Source organism: Monodon monoceros, unplaced genomic scaffold, assembly GCF_005190385.1.
Source record: "Monodon monoceros isolate NGI ecotype Baffin Bay Population unplaced genomic scaffold, NGI_Narwhal_1 Super_Scaffold_16, whole genome shotgun sequence".
NCBI lineage: Eukaryota > Metazoa > Chordata > Mammalia > Artiodactyla > Monodontidae > Monodon > Monodon monoceros.
In genome coordinates, this window is record NW_021703772.1 from 77,961,457 (window position 1) to 77,987,050 (window position 25,594).

At 42.8% G+C, this 25,594-nt stretch overlaps 1 protein-coding gene across 3 annotated transcripts in view; it reads right to left on the reverse strand.

Annotated features, from left to right (window-relative positions):
• Window positions 1–25,115, reverse strand: part of FMNL2 (formin like 2) — a 304,567-nt gene extending 279,452 nt beyond the window's left edge. For all 3 annotated transcript variants that reach the window (XM_029225790.1, XM_029225791.1, XM_029225792.1), the window contains exon 1: window positions 24,595–25,115. In XM_029225790.1, coding sequence (XP_029081623.1) covers window positions 24,595–24,711 — 117 coding nt within the window. In that variant the 5' untranslated portion in view covers window positions 24,712–25,115. The remainder of the gene's footprint in view (window positions 1–24,594) is intronic.
• Between the last annotated feature and the right edge of the window lie 479 nt (window positions 25,116–25,594).

Here is a 25,594-nt window from a genome sequence, read left to right on the forward strand (position 1 = left end):
GAATCAGGAAAGTAGACCAAAGGGAACAGATCCTGTAAATGTCCCTCATCCATGAGCTTTAAGATGAAAATCACAAAGAGCACTGCAAAGTAGCTGCTGAATAACCAGAATACAAAATCTCTTTGAACCAGGTGCATAGTCAGCTTCCCGGAGCCCTGAGGTGTGGCTTTAACCTGGTCAAGTTTGGAAGCAAGATGAGATGATCTCACACATCTGGAAGACAGACTGATTTCACAATCCCTTTCCAACCCGTCTTACAAATTCTCAATGCTCTTGGGGATCCAAGAAATACTCCAGTGACTCCTCAGATGCTGAAATTGTTGCTTAAGAACTTTGTCAACTAAAATATGGCACATCTGAGTGGAAAGGCATTAAGTGTGTAGAAATAGGACCTGCTTAGATGTGATAATCCACATTTTTGCCAGACTCATTTCAACTAGTCTCCAGCAATGAACCACATTTTCATCAAAGATTAAGAACACACATGCCTACTAAATGGCTGAAGTCAAAACTGACAATACAGAATAGGAGTTAGCCTCCTATACTAAACAAGCAAAATAAAACCATTGCTTAGAGCATTTTAAACCAGGGCACACTATCCTTGAAGCTGCAGCTCTACTAGTAGCCATACTTGTCTGTGTGTCTAGACCCTGCATCTAGTCAGGTATGTGCTATTACGCTTAATCCAGTAGGAGGCAGTCTCTATCACAAAGTATACGCTCAACAAACACTTTAACAGAGGCAAATGCACTGTTCTAACTCTAAAGGGGAAATCTCAATACATCCTTGCCCTCTGTGACACAAGATACTCTGCCCAATGGGCCCAGAGCGTTGGCTGTACTAATAATCTTCCAAATTCCCAGGCTCAAGGAAACATGGAGTTATTCTTTTCTCTCTACCATCTACCGATCAAGGGTTCTGAACCTGGAATCCACAAACCACCAACACTCTGTGAATAGGTTTCTGGAACTGCATGTTAATCTTTACTTGTAGATATATCTATGGACTTCTCTTGGGCTAAGGATTCACAGCTTTCCTAAGAATGTCAAAGGAGTCCCTGACCTAAGTAAGAACCAATTTGAATCCAAGACCTTTCTTCTCAGGTCTCCCCTTCTTCACTCTTACAGACGCCTGTCTGGTCTATCTCCACACTCATTCACTGCCAGATTACGGCACAGACTTGTGACTGGGCTTTCTAATTCTGACTTTTTCCACTTTGAGCCATCCTAAGATTGCTCACAGATAACACTGTAAAACATAACTTGTATCACAACTTCTCTTGTCATCTCTACAGGCACCCTATGTTCTAGCCATATTAACTACATGCCGTCCCTCAAAACCCACCACACCTCTGTGCCTTTCCCTAGAGTGCCTGCCTCCATAACTGCTCCCCACCTGTCCCAAACCCCAAGCCATCCAACTCATCATTCACTCTCCAACTCAGGAGTTAACTTTTCTTCAGTTTCTTTGCTACTTCCTTGTCGATCTCTGCCCCCAAAGACCATACACCGCCTCCGGACTGCCATCTAATACCCATTTTTATTACAGTTTTTAGAATATATAAGTACATTGTCTTTTCATCTCTGTATACTCCAGTATAATGCCCAACACACCATGGCCACCCAATAAATCCTCACTGATGAATAAATCACATGTTATGTGCTGGGCACACAGTAGGTGTGCAATACGGTATGTGGACTGACAAGTCTTCAGAAATACTTGTACTTCATTTTATATCTCAATTTTCTGAATCCTTACAGCTTAAATAAAATATTTAGGGTTTGCAGGAGGGATGGTCTAAATGGGAGGAAAAGACCTCTCAATCTCCCAAGAACCTGTTGTTCACAAATGTCACTCAACACGAGAGACAACTTGGAACTCAGTAACAACACAGAAAACAGTCCAGCTAAAAACTTTCTTGAATAAAGCTGGATTTATTTCAGATACTAAACAAAAACATCAATGAAGAAACGCATTTATATAAGATCAAAGTCACAGGCTAATTCCAAGATCTGAGTTAGTCTTCTCTAGTTGCCCAATTGACCATTTTGCCAGGAAAAGTACCCAAAATATATCTAAATAGACTAATTTATTGGAAATACTCATCATGGAATTGCTTCAGAAATTCTGCCAAATTTGTTCTTGTTGTATTAGATTGTCTCAAGATATATTTTATGTTTAATATTTTGGTTTAAAAGCCTGGCTCTCTGGCCGCTATCATGAGAATGTGCAATGGCAGAACAAGAGAGGCTTAGGACTAAACTGTCAACACTTTCTTTCATTCACCTCTTAGGTAAATCTTCTGTTTAGTAACTCCATGCATATCCTGTAAACCTTTGTAAGGAAAAACAAAGTTGTTGACTGAATTTTAACCTTAATGTTTATGGATCTGGTAAAGACTCCTAAAGGATGTGAAATTTTCACTGAAAATGACCAAACATGGTCTAAATTTCCAAGGAAGCCCATTTTTACCCCTAATTCTGCCTTCCCTGGCTAAACTCACTTTTCCATGATTAATACACCTAAAAGGAAAAAGTACCCAAGTAGAGGAGCAGTATCTGAGGCTCTTCAGGCAACTACCTCATGAGCAACTCATTATTACCCTCAGGCAAATAACCTAGAAAACCCAAGGGGTGAATTCCAATGAAACAGCATTAAGAACAACAAAGATCAAGAATGAACTCCAAGCTATTTGGGGTCTGCTATGGCAAAATTAACCAACAGTATGGTCTATCAGGTATCAGATATCAAATATAAAACTCAGCCCACCACTGAAACTATCAAAATATTGACTTTTCAGAAGCATCCAGAATGAGTATTTCCTACAGGCACTTCAGAAACCCTGAGAAATAAAGGTGACAGTTGAGAAACTGCTGGGATTAGTAAGTATCTCAGTAAAAAAACCCCAAAAGAAACTCCAAACGGGAACAGCAGAGCTTTATAATTCAGTCTTCCTCCCACACTGAGATTCAAACAGATTCTCAGGAAAGGAAATAACCCATAAGAACATTAATATCAACTTCCATTTAGCTATAATTCAAACATCTAGAAATTTGAAACAAAAGGTTTTTAGAATCTGACTTTTTGTGTGGGGGGGGGGTTTCTTGGTAACAGCTTTACTGACATCAGTCACATACCACACAATTCATTCATTTAAACTATACAATTCAACAGTTTTAATATATTCAAGAGTTGTGCAACCATCACCACAATCAATTTTAGAACACTGTTATCACCTCCACAAGACACCTTGTCCCCTGTAGCTATGGCCCAACATAACACCCCCCTCCTAGGCCACTGCCTCGCCCAGCCCTAAGCAACCACTAATCCACTTTCTGACTCTATAGACTTGCCTATTACAGGCATTTCCTACAAATGGAATTCTATGATAGGTGGTCCTTTATGGCTGGTTTCTTGGACTCTGCATAGTGTTTCCTTGCTTCATCCATGTCGCAGCATGATCAATACATCAATTTTTTACAGCCAAATAATATTCCACTGTACGGATATCCCACATTTTATATCTCCATTCATCAGCAGATGAGACTGTAACTCTGAAAGCAATGTTAAACTAAGCAATAACTTAGTAAGTGAAATTTTGTCAATGAAGGGGTTTCCTGAAGTCAGAACAGGCTTAGCTTCAGACACAATTAATCATAATCAATTATTGAAGATTATGACTCAAAGCACCACAGGCTGCTCAGTACCTCCTGTATCACTTAAAAAAAAAAAAAGAGTAAACCACCAAACAGAATTCATTAGAAGCAGAGACACTGGAGTCCATTTTAGTCCTAGTTTCCTTCGCTGTAAAATATCCCAAATGACTGCAGTCAGAATTAAAATTCCCTTCCGGAGTTAGCTCATTTTACCTGCTACTGAGAAAGAAAATGAAGCCCAGGAAAGAAAGTGATTTAAAGGTTACAGCAACAATTAGTGGCAAAGTTGAAAGTCAAATCTAATTCTCCTAATGCCCTTTTTATTTTTAACACTCTGAACTGCCTCTTTAAACTGTGTTCAACATCATCCTAAGGAAATGATTTAGAATGTATGCCAAGACTCAGCTACATGGATATTCATCACATACCATACAATGAGTGGAATTTAAAAGAGACAGAGACAGACCATCCTGAGACTCAAACAATAAGCAACTAGTTAAATAAACTGTGAAATGCCTATCACTGTAACAGTTTGCAAGCACACAGAAATTCTAAGTAAAGAAAAGATGTTCACGATGTGGATGCACACAAGAAAACAAACCATACTGGAACAATACACACCAAAGTAGTTAATAGTGCTTATCTCTGGGCAATGGAATTAGAAATGTTTATATTGGTTTATAAACTGCATTTCCTAATCTTCCACATGAGAATGTATTATTTGCATTAGTAGAAAAAAAATTACTTTTAAACGTGTTTAGCATTCACATTGAATGTAAACTGTTATGTTCTATTTGATAATGTTACAGTAACAAGACTTGGAATGTAATTCCTCTCTCCACTGGATTACATATAAAAGAATTTCCTTCTACCCGAGCTCTTTGCAAAATTTATCCCACATCAATGCTCTGAGATGCTAAGAGCAGTATATATTTCTGCTTGCAGAGGATGAAGTTAAATTAAATACAGGAGATCTTAGGGATGTGGCTGGCATAGCTGGGATTAAAATCCCTGGGTTTAAGTCTCCGGCCCTCATAGTTAAACTGTGAAACAGAAACCCAGGAAAGGTAATGATTATTTGAGAATGGTGCTACCTTGTGAGATCTACAAATGTAAAATTTAGGCATACAGAAACAAAATATCAAAGCACCTGCCATTATGATATATTTTCCTACTGAAGTCAAGAGGAGCAGATGTGAATAGCAACACAGACGTAATAAATGAGGACAATTATCTATCAAGTTATCAGAAACTTTAAAAGCATGCTTGAAAGAAAGCAAAAAATATAGCTCCAGAAATCACCTACAAACAATTCAGCACAGACACCCCAAAAGGCTGACATGTGATTTTGGTTTTTCATTTTTATTTTAGGGGAAGCATTTCACTGACTTAAAATTAAGTTGAAGATCTCAAGCTAAATTTCAAACAAAAATTTGCACAACTGTGTTATCATTATCCAGATTCCCATCACATATGCAAAACTAGGAGACATATATCAGAAGTTATCAGAATAAAAACTGTTTCTTTTACTTTGTAAGTATAGTATTTTCCAGAGACATGTATTTCTAGGGGAAAAAATGAGGCTATAGATCCAAAGATATTAACATACCTGCTAAAATTAAGGCCTCTTCTCAATACCCTCTTGAGTCTTAATTCTTCTCCACTGTTTATTATGCAGTCAAAAATTTTATAAAGCAAATGTTTCCAATCTCAGCATAACCACAAGGAATAGACATTGGCAACTCATCAAGGACCTAAGGAAGAGACTAAAGATCAAATCTGAAGAGCAAACAATTTCTTCGGTGTGGGCTTTAATGAGGTAAGGAGGTTAAATGATACCTGACCAGGTTGCTTCAGTATTGTATTACAAACAATTTCTGGAATTTAATTATCACATAACAGATCTTTTCCATCTAAAATAAGACAACCATGTTTCAAAAGAATAGAGTGGTATAAAAACTGGAGTACAATCTATTTAGTAAAGATAAGTATTCTTTTATGGAACTGTTTTTTTATTTGGATTTATAGAACTTGTATATATTAGGTCATGAATGTAAAATGTATTGTAGCTTCAGTTGCAGTCAAAAGTTAGAAAGACAATGATTCAAAGAATAAACTTAACTCTTTCAGAGTCGGCCATGAACATTTACTTCCAGAAGATAAAGTATAGATGATTTATTAATAAGAAAAAAGTCACTGATTCTAAGAAATGACATCAATTGTTCTCAATCACCTTACTGTGGACTGAATCTCATTCAGTTCATTCGCCTTCCTAGGAACAAGTGAGATAGATCTCTCTGAAGAATGGTGATGCTATTGGTGGCTTATAGAACCCCCTTCATTATGCGTTAGTTGCAGCTTCTCCTTACTGATAATGAGAAATTAACACAAATAGTGGCATTCCTTTTCAATAAGCAGTCCTTTGGGTTCACCGCCTGCAGCTTGTTATTGAGGGATGGCACCTTCCTAAGTGATATCTACTCCAGGCCCACTCCATCCTCACCCCTAACCCTCCATCTTCACCAAGAGCGTACATAGCAGAATAGCTGAATGTGTGCCGTGGAGACAAGAGTGCCTAGTTCAAATCATGCTCAACCATTTATTAGGTAAATTATTAAAATACCACAGGATTATTCTCAGAAATACACATGTAGCACTCACAGAGGGCTTGGCCCATAGAAAGCCCTCAAACAGTGGTAAAAATTATCATTGCAACTCTTGTAGAAGGAGTGAAATCCTCACTTGAGCAAATAAACAAGGTCAAACAGACTCCACAAGTTTTCCCCTTCTTCCAAAACCATTCAATGGCTTTGGAAATGGTGATAAAAATAGCTGGATATTAAGAATTCCTCCCACCAAAATCAAAGATGAATTGGAAATTCAGTACTGAAGCCAAGATGGTCCCCTGTACATCCTACAGGGGGTTAGGTTTCTGTCCTATCACTGGTTAGGTTTCTGTGAGCCTCTGGTCACATCAATACATAAAACTGTTACATGCGTTTCTGTTTAAAGTTACCGTAATATATACTGTTGATTCATTACCATTGAACTCAACCCAACAGCTCTCTAAGTCATGACTGAACAGAGCTTATCCAACAAGCATACTTTCTCCATAAGCACACTTCAGTCTGCTTGTGCTCAGGAACACTAGACCAGGAACACCAGCACTCCGGTTGGAGGACATTTTACACAGCAAAATCACCAACAAAACACACAAAAATGTGAAAAACGTGGCACTAAACAGAACTCGAAAGGACACTTGCAGACAGACGGCAAAAACAAGAAGCAGAGCGTCAACTGTTCAACCTCAGCAGGGAAACTGCTCATCGGGTGACTCAAATTTTTCACCACCCTGTGATCCATGAATGACCACAAAAGTGCCACAGTGCTGACTTTGGGATTATAAATAAGTGTTTATCAAATAGGCAAACTTGTAAATCTAGAATCCCCGAATAATGAGGACCAACAGTAAATAATTTATGGTACATTCATTCAATGAATATGACTCAAAAGTTAATTGACCTACAGCTACATGCATCAACATGAATACTTCTCCAACCAAATGCATAAAGATTCAAAAGGACACATGGGTTATGATACCATTTCTATAAATTCAAACAACTGGAATTTATTTTTGCCAAATGTGCATAGGAAGGACACATGCCAATTCACGGTATGTTTCCTCTGAAGAGGGAAGGAAGGAGATGGGGAGAGAGAAGCTTGGACTGTATTTCTTTAGGTCTTTGGGTATTTCATCCTACTATTCAGTAATGTTGGGACTATTTCATTAAGAACATACCCATTAGGACTATTTCTCATAGTGAAGTACACATGCTGCAAAGTACACATGCACTGCACAGCATTAAACTGCGGGGAAGGAGATTTCTGCATGAAACTGCAGCACATATTTGGAGCAGTGATGCAAACCACTTAACAGCAGGATAGACGACAACGATTACAAGGGTCTGTTTGCACAGAAGGAAATGATGCCTGTAAGAGACAGAGATGAAAAGGAGAGAGACAAAGGGTCAGAGTTTTATTTCTGGATACACCCTGTGTATCTGCTGCTCCTTTGAAGTGCACGGAGCTTCTTCCCAGAAGGACGATATGCAGTCCAGGGTGGAACAATCCCAAAGCAAGCTTAGTCACCAGGACATCAGGAGAAAAACCTTAAGCCCTAAAAGAATGATTCCTAGCGTAGGGGAGAGGACTTGGGAAGGAAAACTCTTGAATGGAAACTATCATAAGAAGCACAGTTGCAATAGCCAAAGACTGGGGATGACCCATCAGAGTCTTATTTTCATTGGGATAAAGCAGTGGCTTTCTTGGGGGGTGATGGACAAGACATCATCTAACTCCCAATTTTGTTTCTGCTCAAGAAAAAAATAAATGTTTGTGATGCTATTATGTTTCATTTATAATTTTCCTCTTTGTTCACTTTTGGCAGTTACCATTATGAACCTTAGGCTAAAGTCTAGCACTCTGCCAAAAATACCAACATGGTGACTGATGCATGATTCAAAAAAGCTGTCAAAGTGGATACTCGAAAAGGAATGAGTCACATGGCTAGGCCGGGCATGCTAATATTTTTGTACCATGTTATAATCCTTTTCATCTGGACCTTCTTAAAGTTGGCTTATTACTTCCTTTCATGCAATCCTAAGCTGACTAAGGGCTACAATAAATGGCATAAGAAGTCTGACAGATTGGGTTCATACTTTCATTACTAAAATCCAAAACTTAAGCCTATTTGATATGGAAATAGGCCACCAAGAAAAATACGCACATAGCTTCAGCCCACGAGACTTAAGAACCCTCAAGGGTCTGGGAACACAGACAATGTTATCATACTAGTCTGACAGTTCTATCAAATATTCTTTTATCTCAGTAACTTTAAAAAGTAGAATACCACTATAAAATTTAGGGCAAAAGTGACATTTATCAGCTGAGAGAAAAAGAGCAATTTTCCTCACTGGAAAGTGAGGAAGAAAGAAAAATGTGTAAAAGCATCTTCAGAAAATTCTAGGCTCTCATTCCAGGATGGTGGTAGTATACTGATCTGGTTTGGGACTGGCCTCAGTTTCATAAGCTCTGTCTGATTCAGCAAGATTTACTGTGTAGATAATAGATAATCAAATAGATAATAAGGAACCTTCTAGAGAAAAAATACAGCAAGGGGTTACTGGAGTAATGCAACGTGTAATGACTTATAACTTTGTTTCCTAGATGGAGTCAGGTGGCACTGTATTCTCGATTTGAAACAAGGACACAACTTTTATTGGACAATGCTCTTATCTCAAACAGAAGGCCATCTACACAAGTTACACAAATCCTTTTTTTTGCCACTACTGGAATCAGAATAAAGTCCGAATGACTCCATCCATCCCAGATAGAAGCTGGAGCCAAACAAAACATCAACTGCAGTTTCTTCAAGGCCCAGATGGTCACGATCTTGAACATATTTTCTCATCTGAACTAGCTGCCTAGTGGTCACACTGTAGCACACTGCATGTTGGTCCTCTGCTCCAATTATGAAGATGCTAACACCTCCACTGGCTCTGAAATGGAACAATCCAATGCCCTGAAACAACAGGCTTTTTTTCCTAGATAGGACAAAACATACAGGAGTCAGGATAAAACACCCACGTAGAGGCTGCACACCAATGGACCAGACCTTTGGAAACATTCATTTGTGAAAGAAGGTCAGTAAGTGCAATCTAAGGCGGAAAAGCCAACGTAAGCCATCATCAGTTCAATTCCAGGTGCTCTTCACATTTGTGGCTGATAACAATTTCACTAAAGTTATCTGTGAGATTCACAGGAGCCCTGTTAGAGTCCACAGCCTAGCCCCTCAAGTCAGGGCTTTAATAAAGGCAGATTAAAAGGGTACAAAGTAATCAGGTACAAACCAATTTTTGGGAAGTGTGTCCCTGAGTGCCACAACTTTACCGGACTAAGCAATGTCACTTAATATTCACAAAAATCCAAAGAGGTAGGTCTGGAGCTCATACAACATGCGTGTCTACCCAGGCTTAGAAAGGTCACCCAACCAGTAAGCAGCAAAATCCTAATTCCAACTCAGATCTCGTCCCAAAGCCTATGCTCGGAAACAAGCGCTTTTTAAACTAAGCCTTTTTTTTTTAACAGTTCAGTTAAATGCCCAATTCTGGGTCCTAATGGTCCAATGCCATCCCTTCCTACAATAAGCTTTATAGAGAAGGCTGCCAACTTTCTAGCAAAGCGAGTGTAGCGGACATTTCCTTGGTTTCCAATGCTTGCAACCGAGAGGAGGAAGACTCCTAGTCTATTGCTCTTCAGAGTAGAATCCTCTACCACCTTAAAGGTTGTCCCTGGGAATTAGGACTTTTTACCAGATTCTTCCAAGTGGTTGGCACGCTTACACACACCTGAATCTTTAAGCATTCAGGCACGGAACAGAATTCATTCTGTCTGTACTTTATGAATTACGACTTTTGGCCATATTAATTAACTTGTCAAGATTTATCAGCTTACCTGAAATGTTACAAGACTAACCTTAACATACCCTTCTATAGTAGCCCATTATATACATAGCACATACGTATATGATAAATGCTTTTTTAAAAGGCTATTATTTTCATTTTCTTGCCTATCTCTCCCACTCGGCAGTTAATCCTCAAAGGCAGAGATGATGCTTCATGCACCTTTGTGTCCCAGCATCTTAACAGTGCCTGGCTTAGAGCACACCCCCAAACAAAACATTTGTTGAACGAATGAATGGGATTGCATGGGCTCTGTTTATTAAAAATAAGCAACCCCCCAACATAAAGCCTACCAATACAAGATAATAAGGGTTGTTCCCTCACAAGGAAGTCCAAGTCTGTGGGTTATCACTGAGGGCTGATCAAAAGGCTTATTCCACAGCCTTCAAGCTGTAACAACACAGCCATTTTACTAGGGACATTTTTTAAAAAAAACAAAGGTTCAGAGACAGTTGTCTGAAAGAGAGCCTTCAGAAAGCCTTCAGAGGACAACTGTTATTAGAAAAAGCCAATTTGATCACAAGCTTACTTGGTTGGCCTCTACTATTTCAACAGTGGACAGTGGCTTATTCATACAGTTCTTATTTTATCTTCAATTTTTTTTTTTTTTTTTTTGGAAGGACATATAGTTACTGTTGGTTCTGGGTATATACGAACAAAATTAAAATAGCCTGAAAAGTTACTGAACTCATCCTCACAGGGCTTTCAATTTACTCTGAACCACTATGTTTATACGTATCATATTTGTACTGTATTTTCCTAGCTGAGCGTCAAAACAGTATGTTAGGAGCATAGCTTCAGAGTCAGCAAAGTTTGATTTTCAGCTCCAGTACCTCCTAGAAATGTGTGTCCTGAGGCAAGCTCCTTTACACTTCCGGAATCCTGAGTTTCTCCTAGATGAAACAGGGGTGATCCCTACCTTTCAGGTGTCCTGAGTCACCTTTTGTGTTTACGGAAATGATTAAAGAAATGCACAATAAGTGACCTCTACTGTTACTACTGCTGTCCGTGCATCCAACCCACATTTAACTTGAGGCCTGCCTTTAGATCCTCGCAAGAAACAAATTCAGTGATATGTATTAAAAGGCTTAATGTGATACTGAATGGAGTAAATCTAAGGCAAGAAGAAGGTAGTGTTCCCACCCATTTTCTGGTCACTGCTGGAGGTTTGAGAGCCAAATGGTCGGGATATCCTGACATCTGCACAGAGACTTTTCTTCTGTGGCTGCTCCTTTAGTCAAGCTCAGAGGTTTTTAAACTTTAACACACCTAAGACTTACTTTCCAGGGTTGTTCATCCAGAATTGTGCATACTGCACCTTTATGAGCAACTTAAGGGACTTCAGGGATAATTTTATCTAAACCAACTTTTATCTTATCCTTAACCTCTGATTCAAACCTCCATATAAAATTCCCATATGCCCCTTAAAATTAAAAAAAAAAAATTAAGGAAAGAAAGAAAAAGGGGAAAGATCTGAGCAACAAGCTAGTAGCAAGTTATAACAAAGAAGTGTCTTTTCAACCAATGGCTTCAAGTAGATAAAAAGGGCATTCCAAGTACTGGATGCCTTCAGAGAGCCTTTACTTAGAAGGGCACTGCTACACTAATCAAATACTCCATTCCCCAACTGGATGTCTCATGTGTCCAGAACAGTGACAAGACTGCAATTTGCTAAAAATCTTTTGAATTCAACAAGTGGCAGAGCTGTGACTACACAGAGTCACTTACAAGAAACAGCTCTGCTATGACAAAGGAAACAGACTCCTGCACCCCTGGTCCCAGCCTCCTCCAGCCTTCCCCATAGGTGAAGTCTGAAGCCTTCGGGGCTGAGGACATCCCCCTTGCTGTTCCCTTCAGTTGCTCCGGGGACCAAGGAATCCCATCCTGGCCCAGCAGGGGAGAAACAAATCAAGCCCTGGTTACTCCTGCTTGAGGGCTCTTACCTGCCTGCTCACCATCACTCAGATCTTAAATGAGAGCCATCACCTCACACTGTCCTATTTTATTCTCCTCACAGCACTTGCCAGCATTGGAAATCCAGGTCCATTTCATGTCCGGCTCCGCCTCCCCCCGCCCCACCCGACTCCCTCCCACCGCTGGAATGTAAGCTCCTTGAGGGCAGATGACTGGTGGGCCTCATGCAGCACCACATCCTCCAGTGCCCATGACACTGCCTGGCACATAGTAACTGCTAGATAAACATTTCTGGACTGTTTGATTAAAGTATAAGCCCTTCTTAAGCAGTGACAAGTGAGTAAAACTGTACAATGTAGAATAAAATGTGCAGTCTAGCAGTGACTGGGACCAAGCTGGCATCGCTCTACTTCCTATTCCAAGGAAGCTGTTTCTGAACACTCAAAATACACAAATGACACTTTCTCTCTGAACCCTCAGAGTTTGGTACATCTATCACTATACTGATGCAATACTCACAATGGATAGCCATTGTGTGAATGAATTTAGTCTAGAGGGTACATGAAGAACAAAGAACAAAAAGCCAACATTTAATGACATCTTATAACTAACTTGAAAGTATACACAGTGCAGAATAAGTGAGTTCTCTCATCGGACAGGCCAGGATTCAAATCCTGCCTCCATACTTTGGGAGCAGCTACCTTACCCCTCTGAGTCCCACCGCCTCATTTGGAAAAGGAAGATAGTATCTTCCTCCGAGGGTGGCCAAGAGCAAAGATAATGCTTATAAAGCACAGAAAACATAAACAGTGTCTTATTTGACACTGGAATGTCCCTGGAGTTTTAGTGACCGAGGACCTATGATGGGCTCACCAACCTCACCACCTTCTTCTGTAACTTCAAGCCACATACCTTCAGACCCTATTTGCCTCATTTATTAAGAACTCTTACAATCACAAAAGATCATTTGCAAGCACTTTGCAAACAGCAAAGCACTAAAATGCCAAAATAAGGAATGCTGTTCCCTGAAACCTGCCTCACTCCCAATAACAAAGGGACTGTCGTGAAGGACGTTTTACTTTACTAGAGCCCCATGGTACAGTGCTACCACTCACTCACTTGATGACAGCACATCATGACGCACCAATCTGGCTTAGTGACAGTGAAAAACCACGAATTTCCTTTGGCCACTTCTACTGCCCTCCCCCTCTTCTCCTAATTCACCAGTTTTCCATAAGGAGTCAGGCAATAGCACGATTCCAACTTATCATCTCTGAATGCTTAGTGTTCTTGGGCACCTACTAAAGTCAACTGATAGGGGGAATACCAAGGTGAGTGGCAAACTGCGACAAAGTGTCATTTCAACACAAAGGAAAGCTATGTGCAATTCACAGTGAGCCCAGAATGGCCAGTTAGATAGGTTCTTGGAGCAGCTACTCAATTCCCGGGCCTGTTTCAGGGGCACCATTCTCTGATCAAGTCATTAATTATCTGCTAAGACCGTCCCTGGGCCAAGCACTGTGCTGGATAAGGAGCTTCCAGGGCCTTTAAGGTGTGATCCTTACCTTGCAGGAGCCCACAGTGCAAACTGGCAAATAAAACAGGGACATAAACAGATGGCTGACAGTGTAATGAGTGACTACAAAGCGATACATAAAAGCATCCCCTTATTTTACAGTCACACCTCCCACAAGGTGATATTTAATCCTGGGCCTCATGAGTAAGAGAAATAATTCATACTATAAAGAGATCAAAGAAGAGTCGTTTTTCCCACCTCCCCCAAGCTGATGCGGGTCTGCAAGGACACAAGAAAAAAGTGGGATTTCAGAAGAGCCTTGAAGGCTGGATATAAGTTCAATAAGCAGAGAAGCCAAGAGAGCACATCATATGTAAGAGAATCACGTGAGAAAAGGCATAGTGGAAGGAAAGTACAAGCCTGCTCTGTGGACACAGATAAAGCAATCTCCACATCTGGGCGTAGGAAGGAAACAGAAAAGAAGATGGGTCTGGCCAGACTGTGGATGGCTTCAATGAAAAAGCGGGTGGAGGGTAGGGGGGTGTACAGAAGTTACAGAGGAGACAATGGAAGGTAAACCATTAACAACAAACACAGCCAAAGAGCCTCTCAAACTGGATCGACATCTGCAGTAATGTAACAGGACTTTGATGGGACAATGGAACCAGAAGATGAAATTTACAATCTTATACTTTTTATTTTTATTATTTTTTTAAATCAACTTTATTTTTCCATATTCTTATTTAATCCTTTTTCATATAGTACATATATACTTTTAGACTAGGGCTTGGCAAACTTTTTTTTTTTTGCGGTACACGGGCCTCTCACTGTTGTGGCCTCTCCCGTTGCGGAGCACACGCTCCGGACGCGCAGGCTCAACGGCCACGGCTCACGGGCCCAGCTGCTCTGCAGCATGTGGGATCTTCCCAGACCGGGGCACGAACCCACGTCCCCTGCATTGGCAGGCGGACTCTCAACCACTGCGCCACCAGGGAAGCCCAATCTTATACTTTTTAATATTTCAAAAGAATCATCAAGGTGACAAAACCTAAAGGCTGAAACTTAGGTGTAAAAGGGAATACACAAAACCTGTGCCCAATGCCAAGGACTGAAACGCAAAAGGGCCAATGCTCATTGTCAGCTGTGGAAATCTCTCCCTGCTTCACACTTTATTCTAGGAATACAAATCAAAATATGTTCTTCTCACTATTATGAAAAACAGAGATACTCTACAAATACAAAAAAAATACCATTAGGGTTATCAATGATGATGTAACTAAAAGCAGCGGTATGCTGCTGTAATGTCAATATTTCCTAACAATTAGGCCTCCTCAGACTGAGGAAATCTCTGGAAGGAAGTGGTGGAAACCTCACGGTTAGAATCATTTAGAATCAGACCACAAGGCACAATCCTGTGGCCTATTTTCTTCCACGTAAGTTGGGCCACTTGGAAAGTAAGTGCAGCTGGGGAGGCAAGGAGCCAAGTGAACCCATGTTTAAAGAAAAACAGGGAGACTGAGATTCTGATTCCTGAACTCAGGGCTGGTTACAGCAGTGTGTTCAGGTTGTGAGAGTCCATCAGGCTGTACACTTACAATATGGGCCCATTTCTGTTTGTATATTATTTGTCAATTAAAACAACTTTAAGGATGATTAGGAGATATCCCAGAGAACAACAAAAAGATGAATTTTTTAATTTCTCCATTATCGATAGAAAAATTAAGGGAACTTCTGACAATCGTTGGTGAAAGAAAATATAGATGTCTAATGTTAAAGAATTACTCCATTAAATGAAGACCACGACCTGGTAAATTCACAGGTGATCTGAAGATTTCTAATCCAAATAAATGCCTATCCCGAGACTCAAAACTTTTACAGTGAAAGGACACTGAAGCAGCTGAACACTGGCAGGCTGAATGGTTCCACAAACCCAGGAGGCCACACAGTTCTAAATGGTCTCTCCAGGTTTGCACCTAGATGGCCTGATTAGTTGGCAACAGAATCATGATTTTGTGTTAGGCCTGGGGAATCACCACTTCCAAGTTTATAGCATCCTAGTCCCAAGACATCTGGACTGAATTGGCTTCCTAGGTTCATCAGGCAGAAGTCCTTGGTGATAAAGAATCCTAATTAGTCAACATTGTCACTAAAGAGGAAAAGCTTCCTTAGAAGAACCTTAAGGCTGACCATACTGGGGACTGAGAGGGCCAGAACTCAAAGGGACCTACAAAGCTAGTCACATGATTCATCACCTTTCCATGCAGGTTCCCCAGCTTTCACAAATAAGACATTTAGTGGTACTGAACTCACAGAGCAATGTTGCCATGGTGCAGGTCCAATCATGTTCTATCCAACTTCTCCTACTATTAGTTATCCTAAGGCTTCCTTCTATACACACACACACACACACACACACACACGATCATTGTTCGCTGAAGGCAGATGAGATTATTTTCGATCTTTCTGCCACTGTAAAAGTCATCTTCTTAACCTTCCCCACCAAAGTAAAACTCCATTATTCTTTAATATTCCCATCTAAATCCATGCCTTCTTTTGCCCTGTCCCAATTACTAGAAAGTTTCATCTGCTCATAAACCAACTACCTACATTTCCTGGAAAGATTTATATTTCTAGACAAAAATGAGACAATTGCTGCTATCCTCTCAGTTCAGAAAACCACATACGCTGTTCCTCTAACCCCAAACCACAAATGTTAAAGATTATGAATAAGGGGAATGTCTATTGCTTATAACTATTAAAGGAATAACCAGAGTCTTGCACTGAGAACAACCAGCTCATTCTTGACCTAGCAACCTATTTATCTTTCTATTCTCAAAGCTAATTGCTCATATAAGCATGCCAATTTGCCTTGATTACAGGATTCTTAATAAATGAATGTTGTTTACATTTCACAAGTGTATTTGAATTTCACTCGGGGAAGCCAAGCTCATGAGTCTTTGTAAGTGGTAAAACCAGAGATCAAAGCAAAAGGCCTGCACTGAACCAACAAACAGTTAGGCTTGAGAATAGAGGCCTAAGCAAAAATACAAGTGATTTATTGATTGTTCTGCCCCAGAAGTACACTTCAGGGTCACTGATCACTCTTTAGCTATAATATGTAGAACTTCCTCTGCAAATTTTCATTATGGTCATTTCTTAAAAGCATAGTTAAATAAATCTAACATTCAACAGGCTTTGATCCATCTCTTCTGTATTTCTCATCTTGGTGCTTTTGGTTGGATCAAATGTCTTTAAGAGCTTTTTTTTTTTTTTTTAACCCTTCTCAACTTTGCTTAATTTCTCTAAATTTTTGCTGTGGTTTTAACTCTTTTTTTTCTTTTTTTTTTGCGGTATGCGGGCCTCTCACTGTTGTGGCCTCTCCCATTGCGGAGCACAGGCTCTGGACATGCAGGCTCAGCGGCCATGGCTCACGGGTCCAGCCACTCCGTGGCATGTGGGATCCTCCCGGACCGGGGCACGAACCCGTGTCCCCTGCATCGGTAGGCGGACTCTCAACCACTGCACCACCAGGGAAGCCCTGTGGTTTTAACTCTTATGCTTGGTCTTTGAGGCAGGTAGGGAAAGGGGGAAAACTGCTCCAGCACGTGGCTTCTGAATCATGGCTGCTTGCTCACATATCCTAAGGAGCCTTAAAATATCCTGATGCCCAGGTCACACCCCAGACAAACTTATCAGAATCTCTGGGAGTGGGACCCAAACATCTGTTTTTGAGGGTTCCAGGTGATGCTGATATGCAGCCCAGTTTGAGAAGTACCACTTAGCCTGTCAATCCCTTCGTCACCTACCTGAATAAAGTGCTCAGCCGAACTTCCACGGGAAAAAGAAAAACAAAAGAGAAGGCAGGTTCCTGAGCAAATCCTCAGCTCAAGGCACGATCTGAGATAGGTGACTGACCAGCACCAGGCAAGGGGCCAAAGTGTGAACGACTTGACACCTTTCCCAAAGCCAACCAGTTTTTAGGATAAACCAGGCCAGGCGCACCATCTACCATATGGAAGTCAATCAAGGGAGATTACCCCTGAGATAGCAAGGTGTAAACACCTCAAAGTTTTCAGCTTCTGTGGTGATGGATGCAGCAGCTTATCAATGCAACAAAGCTTCTTCAGCAAAGAACAAAAGTGGACTAAGGTTACATGTGAAATAAGAGTCACTGAAGTCAGTTCCAGGCGGCGCAAGAATGCTGAAGATGTGACCAGGGGAACAGCTTTGCTGTGCCCTAGAAACTATAAAAAGTTTGTGATAAGGGGCCAGACCATGAGCTCTGATGCCACTGGTCATGTTTCCTTGGTCAGTTTTTTAAGAGTGTGGAAAGAAAGTGCACTGCTATCTGTTTACAACGTATACCACCATACCTCCAAGTAGGGAGTTAGTGTTTCCCAATTTAGGGATTCTGAGCCATCCTGGTCCACATCTGTGGGCCTCGGTTGAATCACAGTTCATGAAACAGCTCTCTGACCTACCAGCTCTTCCCTAGACATCCCTTCCAAATTATATCCACCAGAAACTGCATAGTCCTTGGTGTTGTGTTGAAAGGACGGGGTGGCGGGAGGCGGTAAGGGGTGTTGGAGAAGAGGATGCAGTGACTGGGGAGGGAAGATCACCCTGCAGTCTGAGCAGACACCATCTTAAAGGGAAGACAAGAGATGAGTTACCTCTGCCTGCAGTGTTCAAGTAGGTGAGAACCAAGAAGGTGCGTGAGCCTGTCTACAGAAACCAGGTCCCCGAAGTCTACAGATATACTTCCTGCAATGGAGGAAGGTAGGAAAGGTCCGCCACTGTAGAGTGGAAGAGCCACTCTACAAGAGCGGATCCACCAAGCAGCTGCACAGCTGGGAACCCACCCTCCCTTCTAAGCAATTCCAGTCTGTTCTTTTATAGGGATTCACTGCCTTGTTTCTAAGACGGGTCCAGGTACCACTGCTCTCTTGCAATGGAGAGAGTGTCTTCTGGAATCAGTGCCTCTTTAATTAGCCACTTGTTTGTGTGTTGCTTGCTCAGATACAAGGGCCAGGGAGCCCACTTCACCTTGTCCTTATTCCCCAAGCCCTAAGGATGAAAAGAAGAACACAGTTCATGAAGACCAAGCCCTTCAGGCAACAGTTTTGGAAAGTCGAACAAATTTCCAGAACAAGCATGAGCCTACACTACTTCTTCTCTTCTTTGAGCCCAGGAGGAGCCTCCAAGGAGACCCTTCCCCATTCTTAGGTGCTACAACTCTTTTTCCAAAACCTTCATGCATGTGGCAGACTCACCTCAAGAAAGGCACTGTGCAATCCATGAACTTGCTGGAGCCTGGGCTTAGAAAGACCTTCCAATTATCAGCATTTTTCGTACAACTTCTGTCTAAGCAACTCTGATGGAAAGCTCAGTCTCCATTTTTTGACAACTCTAAATATTAGAACACTTTTCCTTATGCTTATGTGACTTTCAGTCACTGACCCTGGAAATTCTACTCTCTAGATCAGACAGAATACAGCTACATACTTTTCTACACAAAACATCTTCAAAACGAGAAGTCGGCTAATGGCTCACAATATATCACATTCCAGAAGTTTTACACTTCCAAGTGCTATGATTTCAAAAATCTCATGACTATCCTAACAGTTCTGTCAAACTGTATTCCCATTTACAGAGGAAGAAAACCGAGGATCACAGGAAAGAGTTGCCCAAGTTGATGCAGACTATGATTCTAGAAACTAGGTCTCCTGCTCCTGGAGCCAATGCTGTTTGCTAAATGAAAGGCCACAGGTGAAAGTAATTCTTATCACTTAAGGGCATGCATACCTTCTCTCCCCCACATCTCATCTGTTTACAGGGCTGCCTGTCTCTCAATGGAGCCAAGCATTTGCAATTCAGAGAATAGCCTTTGATCATCTTATATCCTAAATACCCAAATATATCTTCACACTTTTTATTGGTATTATTAGGGGGGAAATGCACCCTGATAATGATGAAAGGCACCGCCCTAAGCACATATTCCCACTCTGGAGAATAAAACAACTCAGGGGTTACTGCCTAGATGAGACTGTAACAGCTCAAAGCGCAACACTCCATCCATCCCCCTTCTCCATCTCCCTTCCCTCTCAGCTGGAGAAAAGTGAGAAAACAAATCAGCGCATATCTGATGATGGCCTAACTACACACCTACCCATCCAACTGCTCAGCAGACTTCATGGCAGAGGCTCTCCTTGGAAATGGTTGAAAGGGAACAACACCTTGCAGAGGGAAATAGATTTAAATGTTAAAACTTGACCTTCCTCGTCCTTTTCACAAGTAATTACATTCGGAGCTTGTGCACTATACGGACGGGTTGTCTCTCCCCTCTGATGTGGAAAACCTGGACTTCCCACCCAAGGTAGTTCAAGACTGCCTTGAAAGGAAAAACTCAAGAGTACGCTTTTGGACCAAATCAATATTTAACTCCATGCCTGAAAATAGAACAGCACAGTGAAGATGCCAAAACGGATGTCATCTAAAGAGAAACAGTACAATGCACTTGGGTCGCTTCGAAGAAATTCCTGCCAGCTTTATAGTTTGAAACTTGCACTTACCAGATTTAGAATTTTTTTTTTAACAGCTTTATTGCTAGTTCCAGACCTTTTTTTTTTCTTTCGGTCTTTCTTTCCAGTTCTAAGCCTAAGGAAGCATAATATAATGGGGGGGGGTGGGGGTTAGGGGAGGAGATCTCCAAATCTGGCTAAAAACCCTAGACTGGTTATCTAATAACTGCATGTCCTCAGGCAACTTAGGGAATCTTTATTTCCTCATCTACAATGTTACTCATAGCTGGAGTTACTGTGAGGATTAAATGAGAACATGGAAGCATAGGGCATACTCATAGTAGATGCTCAGAAAATGTTCCCACTTTTTCCTAAGTACAGTGACTACATTCAACCTCAGGGCAAGAAAAAAAAAACTGAGAAGGAAACTGACTCAAATTAATCAAACATGAAAGTAGTTCCCGGTGTTAAACATAAGATACTACTGACCCTAAACCATCACTTCCTAATCTTTTTTCATCTGTTTGCAGAGCAGCCTGACATCTGCTATCACACAGATATGGCAGCCAGGATGGGGGGCTTACAATTATCTTTTCCTCTGAAACTCAGAAAGGATCCTTAGGACAGCTCCTCAACAATGGGATTGAGGGGCTTACATTTTAAATTGTAAACAGTGACTGCAAGCCAAAAATTAGTGAATATACAGAGCATCTAACGTCCAAAGAGGTATTCTTGGACAAAGACCATCAATTGTTCACCACACCCAAAATCACCTTCATAGCATCATCTTTAAGAATAAAGGACATGGGGCTTTCCTGGTGGCGCAGGAAAGAGTCCGCCTGCCGATGCAGGGGACGTGGGTTCGTGCCCCGGTCCGGGAGGATCCCACATGCCGCTCCGCGGCTGGGCCCGTGACCCATGGCTGCTGAGCCTGCGCGTCCGGAGCCTGTGCTCCGCAACGGGAGAGGCCACAACAGTGAGAGGCCCGCGTACCACAAAAAAAAAAAAAAAAAAAACAAGAATAAAGGACATGGGAGTATTTGTGTGTGTGTGTATTCCCAACAATTAGACAATATTTAACAAATACAATGGAGAGCCACTTAGATAATTATAAATGTGTGGGACCCAAAAAACACGGACAAATATTACTTGTAAAATACACAAAATATACACAACTTAAAGGAACAAAGATTGAAGCAGATGATTGAATTTATAATTTATGAAACACTTCCATGGAAGAGTGTAACAGAAACATCCTACACACACAAAGGCATATCACCTTATAGCTCTACCTGACAGGCAGGTCCAAGGATGCAAATAGTTAAGTGTATACAAGGAGTAAGTAATCTTTTCCCTTAAATATAAGTTTTATAGTTACTATTGTAATGATGCTGAAGACAAGTTCAGGGAGGGAGAAGACTCCTCAGGAAAGATTTGGATCCAATTTTTACTAGTCATTAATTACAGGAAGTTCAGTAACTCAAATCTCTACTCAAAAATCTCATTTTCTTTCCTATTTAAAAAAACCTTTTTTTAAAGTCTATCCCCCTCCACTGATCTTTTTTTTTTAATTTATTTTATTTATGTATTTTGGGCTGCATTGGGTCTTCATTGCTGCACGCGGGCTTTATTCAGCAATCTTTTACTCTCTCATCCTTCCATTCATGCCCACTAATTTTTTAGATACATACGGTTTAACTCATGTGGACTGATGGGGGTGGTGGGGGACAGTCACTAAGTTTCATCTCAAGATTTTCCAGAAATAGATGGACTTCTGTCATTTAAATTTTTATTTACTCTTCCCCAATGCTTTATATAATCTAGAGCTTGGTGAGGTGAAAGGAATTGTTTTCCATTCCTGAAATGGCCCAATTATTGATGTAAGCCATATTTACAATGAGGTGCTTGTATACTTTCTTGTACAGTATTACTATCCTGTTTTCCTCCCCAAACACTTATATGATCTTTATCATATAGGAAATAAAACTAGTATCAATAATGCCCACAGGATTCCCATTGTCTCAGGGCAGAGAATTTCTCCATATACATATATATATATATATATATACTTTAAACGTTACCACCTATACTGTCCTTCAAGCTTGATCTTCAGAATTAAATGGTTTGATCTATTTCTTAAGCAATTCATGAAGAAAAGCACAGTTGAGAGCTTTTCATGTACAACTTTAGAAAAAAACTGACCACAAGAAAAGTCACCATAACTCTGTACTTCTATCAGCCCATAAAGATGATTCCTTTTAACTCCTCTTACAGCTTACTCCAAAGAGCAGCTGGAGCTGACCGGGGAGTGTTACATGAAACACCAAGTCAATCGTCCAAGTGCATCCCTAACAAGAGGGCCCCCAAGCTGAGACTTTCCCAAAAGCTTTGTTTTAATCCAAAAAAGGTCAGCCTGGTATTTTTTGGTTTTGTTGTTTGCTTGTTTTGAAAGGCTTAAAATATTCTAAGCAATTAAGAAAGGAACCGCATCCAGTACTTGTGTGTGACTCAGTAGAGTAAAAGTAGCCACACGACCAACCACTGCCCCAAAGAGCTTGTGATATACAATCATGAATTTCTACGTACTGAATTTGTGACTTCTAGACTTAATAGTAACACAAACCCACCATGTTAAGGATGGGACTTTTTTTTCTAAAGAGTAATTCATAACATGTGTCACTAATCAGCAGGGTAACTGAAAGCTCATGCAAAACATGCTATCCCAGTTGAGAATTTAATTGCATTATTGTTATTATCTGGTTTTCCTGTGTCACTGGCCCTCCCACTTCAAGTGTACACACACACAGACACACACACAGACACACACACACCAGCACAGCATGGATGGAAACACAGAAAACCCAGAGCTACGAGGTAAGAACTATGTTGTCTGGTAGGAAGAGGATTTTGAATTAAAAAGGTTTGTCCCTATAAAGACAAGTCAAGTATGCACCCAGGCTGCCTTGAGAAGTAATTAAGCCTATGCTGTTTCATTTCAGAGTGTCTCATTCTGCACAACAGTGGGAGCAGCTGCGGGAGATCACAGACCATGCAAAGCAAGACAGGCAGCCTCATCTATCTCCCGACTGCCACACCAGAGTTTCCAGGTGGTGTGAAAAAGCTTGTGGCCTCTTCTTCCACAGAGCACAAAGCGAATCTGCCATCCAGAACATTACTCCCCATATCAAACCAGCCCCTTTTAAAGGCCTGAGGAAAGGCAATTTAAACGTCTCAGTGTTCAGACTCTGGTTGATTCCCAAAGTTGTCAGGTTACATGCCCAAAACCCGCACACAGATGCAGAATTCGACTGACTTCAGCACAAGTTTCTCTTGCTGCCTAGCACTGTAGAATGTAGAGATTACTAGCTAGGAAGAGGCTACAAGTGTACACTTGCAAGTGTAAGTATTAGGAACGCTTCCAATCTTGCCTGTTTCCCTCCCAACACCCCTTGAAAGAGGCTAGGACACTAAAAATCTTAGTCTGGGGACCAACTGCAGTACAGACTCTGGCTGGGTCGAGGGGGGAGGCCACCACACCCTCCTAAGCTCACAGCACTGACAGGCTCTGGCTGGGAAGGGCCCAGAAACTTAGTCCCAGCAGGAAAGGGAGAAAGAAGGGAGTCTTCAATGTCTCAGATTTGCGAAGCTGGAAAGCTAGGAGAAGCGGATTTCGGGAGGGAGTCAGAGACTTGGCTGGGTGTGCTGGCGGAAGGGAGGGGAGGGGTCGCCCCTGGAGTCAGGTCAGCTCGCAACCCGTCCCCGCAAAACTGCACATTTTTGTGGTCTTAACATTTAAGACCAAAAGGAACGCGCCGAGACGAAGCTTCTCTCTCGCCTGATGTCCCCCTCCTCTCTTAGGGACGAGGGAGCCGCACCGCCACGCGAGGGTTTCCTTCTCTTTCCCTTTTGGGGGAGCTCCCCTCGGCCAAGCCGCGACGTCCGCCTCCAAGTTCGCCTTCCCGCACAGCGCAGCGCGGCGCGGCACCCCTGACCGGCCACATGCGCCCATCTGCCCCGCACCCCTCAGGACCCGGGCTGGGCGCCCGCTGGACGTCCTCGAGGACTCGGGGTTTGCGCGAATTTTTTTTTCTTAAACAAAAAGCCTCAGCGGCTCGCCGCCCCCTCCTCCCCGGCCCGCGCCACCTTCCCTTCACGCCCACGCCACACCTCCCGGGCACACGCGCTGCGAGGTGCCTCTCCCGCCAGACAATGGGTTCGGGGCCGACCCGCCAGGCAGCCAGCCCCGAGCCCCCGGCCCCATCCCGGGACGCAGAGAAGGCCGAGCGCGGGGGGCTCGGAGGAGAGCCGAGAGGAGGCGGGGGAGGCCACAATGGGCGAGGTGGGAGCCTCCCCCTTGGGACAGGAGGCTCGCTCCCGGCGCCGGGAGAAGGGGAGGGGGCTGGGGTCAGCTGCACCGCCTGGTCGGAGCCCCGGGGCCCTGCTCCCGGCCGCCGCCGCGCACTCACCAGCACGATGGCAAATCGCTCCTCCAGTTCACCTGGCTCGGGCATCGGCAGCTTCAAAGGCACGTTGTGCGCCCTGAAATCGGTTTGCTGTGAATCCATGCTCCCGGCGTTGCCCATGTTGGCTGCACACCGGGGCCAGGGGCTGCTCCGGGCCCCTTGCGTCCGCGTCGGAAATCAGAACAGCTCCCGGCGGCCGGCTTCCAGCGCTGGCGCGACCTGCCCGGCTCCCCGCCCTCCGCTGCGCCCCGGCGAGTGTGCAGCGCGCGCCGCTCTCTAGCAACGCTCCGAGCCAAGACGCCCCCCGGCCTCCCTCATGCTCCCCGCCGCCCCAGCGCCGCCCCGGCCTCCTTTCCTCGGGAGGGGTCGTCAGGGCGCCGGGCGCCTATCTGCATGTTGCTTCGCTGGCACGCCGCCCCCTGCCAGTAATAGCGGCCAGTGGGCGCGTGGTTGCTCCGACTCAGTCTTCCGCCTGGACCGTGGCCGCCGCTGACACTTCCAGCTCAACGCCGGCGAACACGACGCTCGCTCTGCCAGCACCTCGAGCAGACAAATGCAGCCTCGCGCTCCCGACACAATGCCCCCTCTCGCCCGGCCCCCGCCCCCGCCCCGGCTCCGCCCATTCGCCCCGTGGACTGCCGGGACCAGTAGTTTCTGCTCAAAGTGTCCACACTCAGAAACCACGCCGCTCTGGAGGGCCAGGCGGGGTTAGGGCCGCTTGCAGCAAAGACAATCTGTACACTTGTGGAAAGAGTTTATGTCACTTTTGAACCCCCTCTCCCACTCCAACAGAAGAAATAACTACCTCGTCTACATCGATTCTGACACTTAGTAGGCACATTTGGCAAATGAATGAATGAGCCAATCAGTCAATGATTGAATGCATGCATTCTGATTTAAATTTCAGGAGCTGTTCGATAGGACCTAGTTCAACAGGAGACCTCAAGGGTATTGGCAACGTCCTATGTCATAAACTGGGATGTGGGTCCATAGGTGCTTGTTT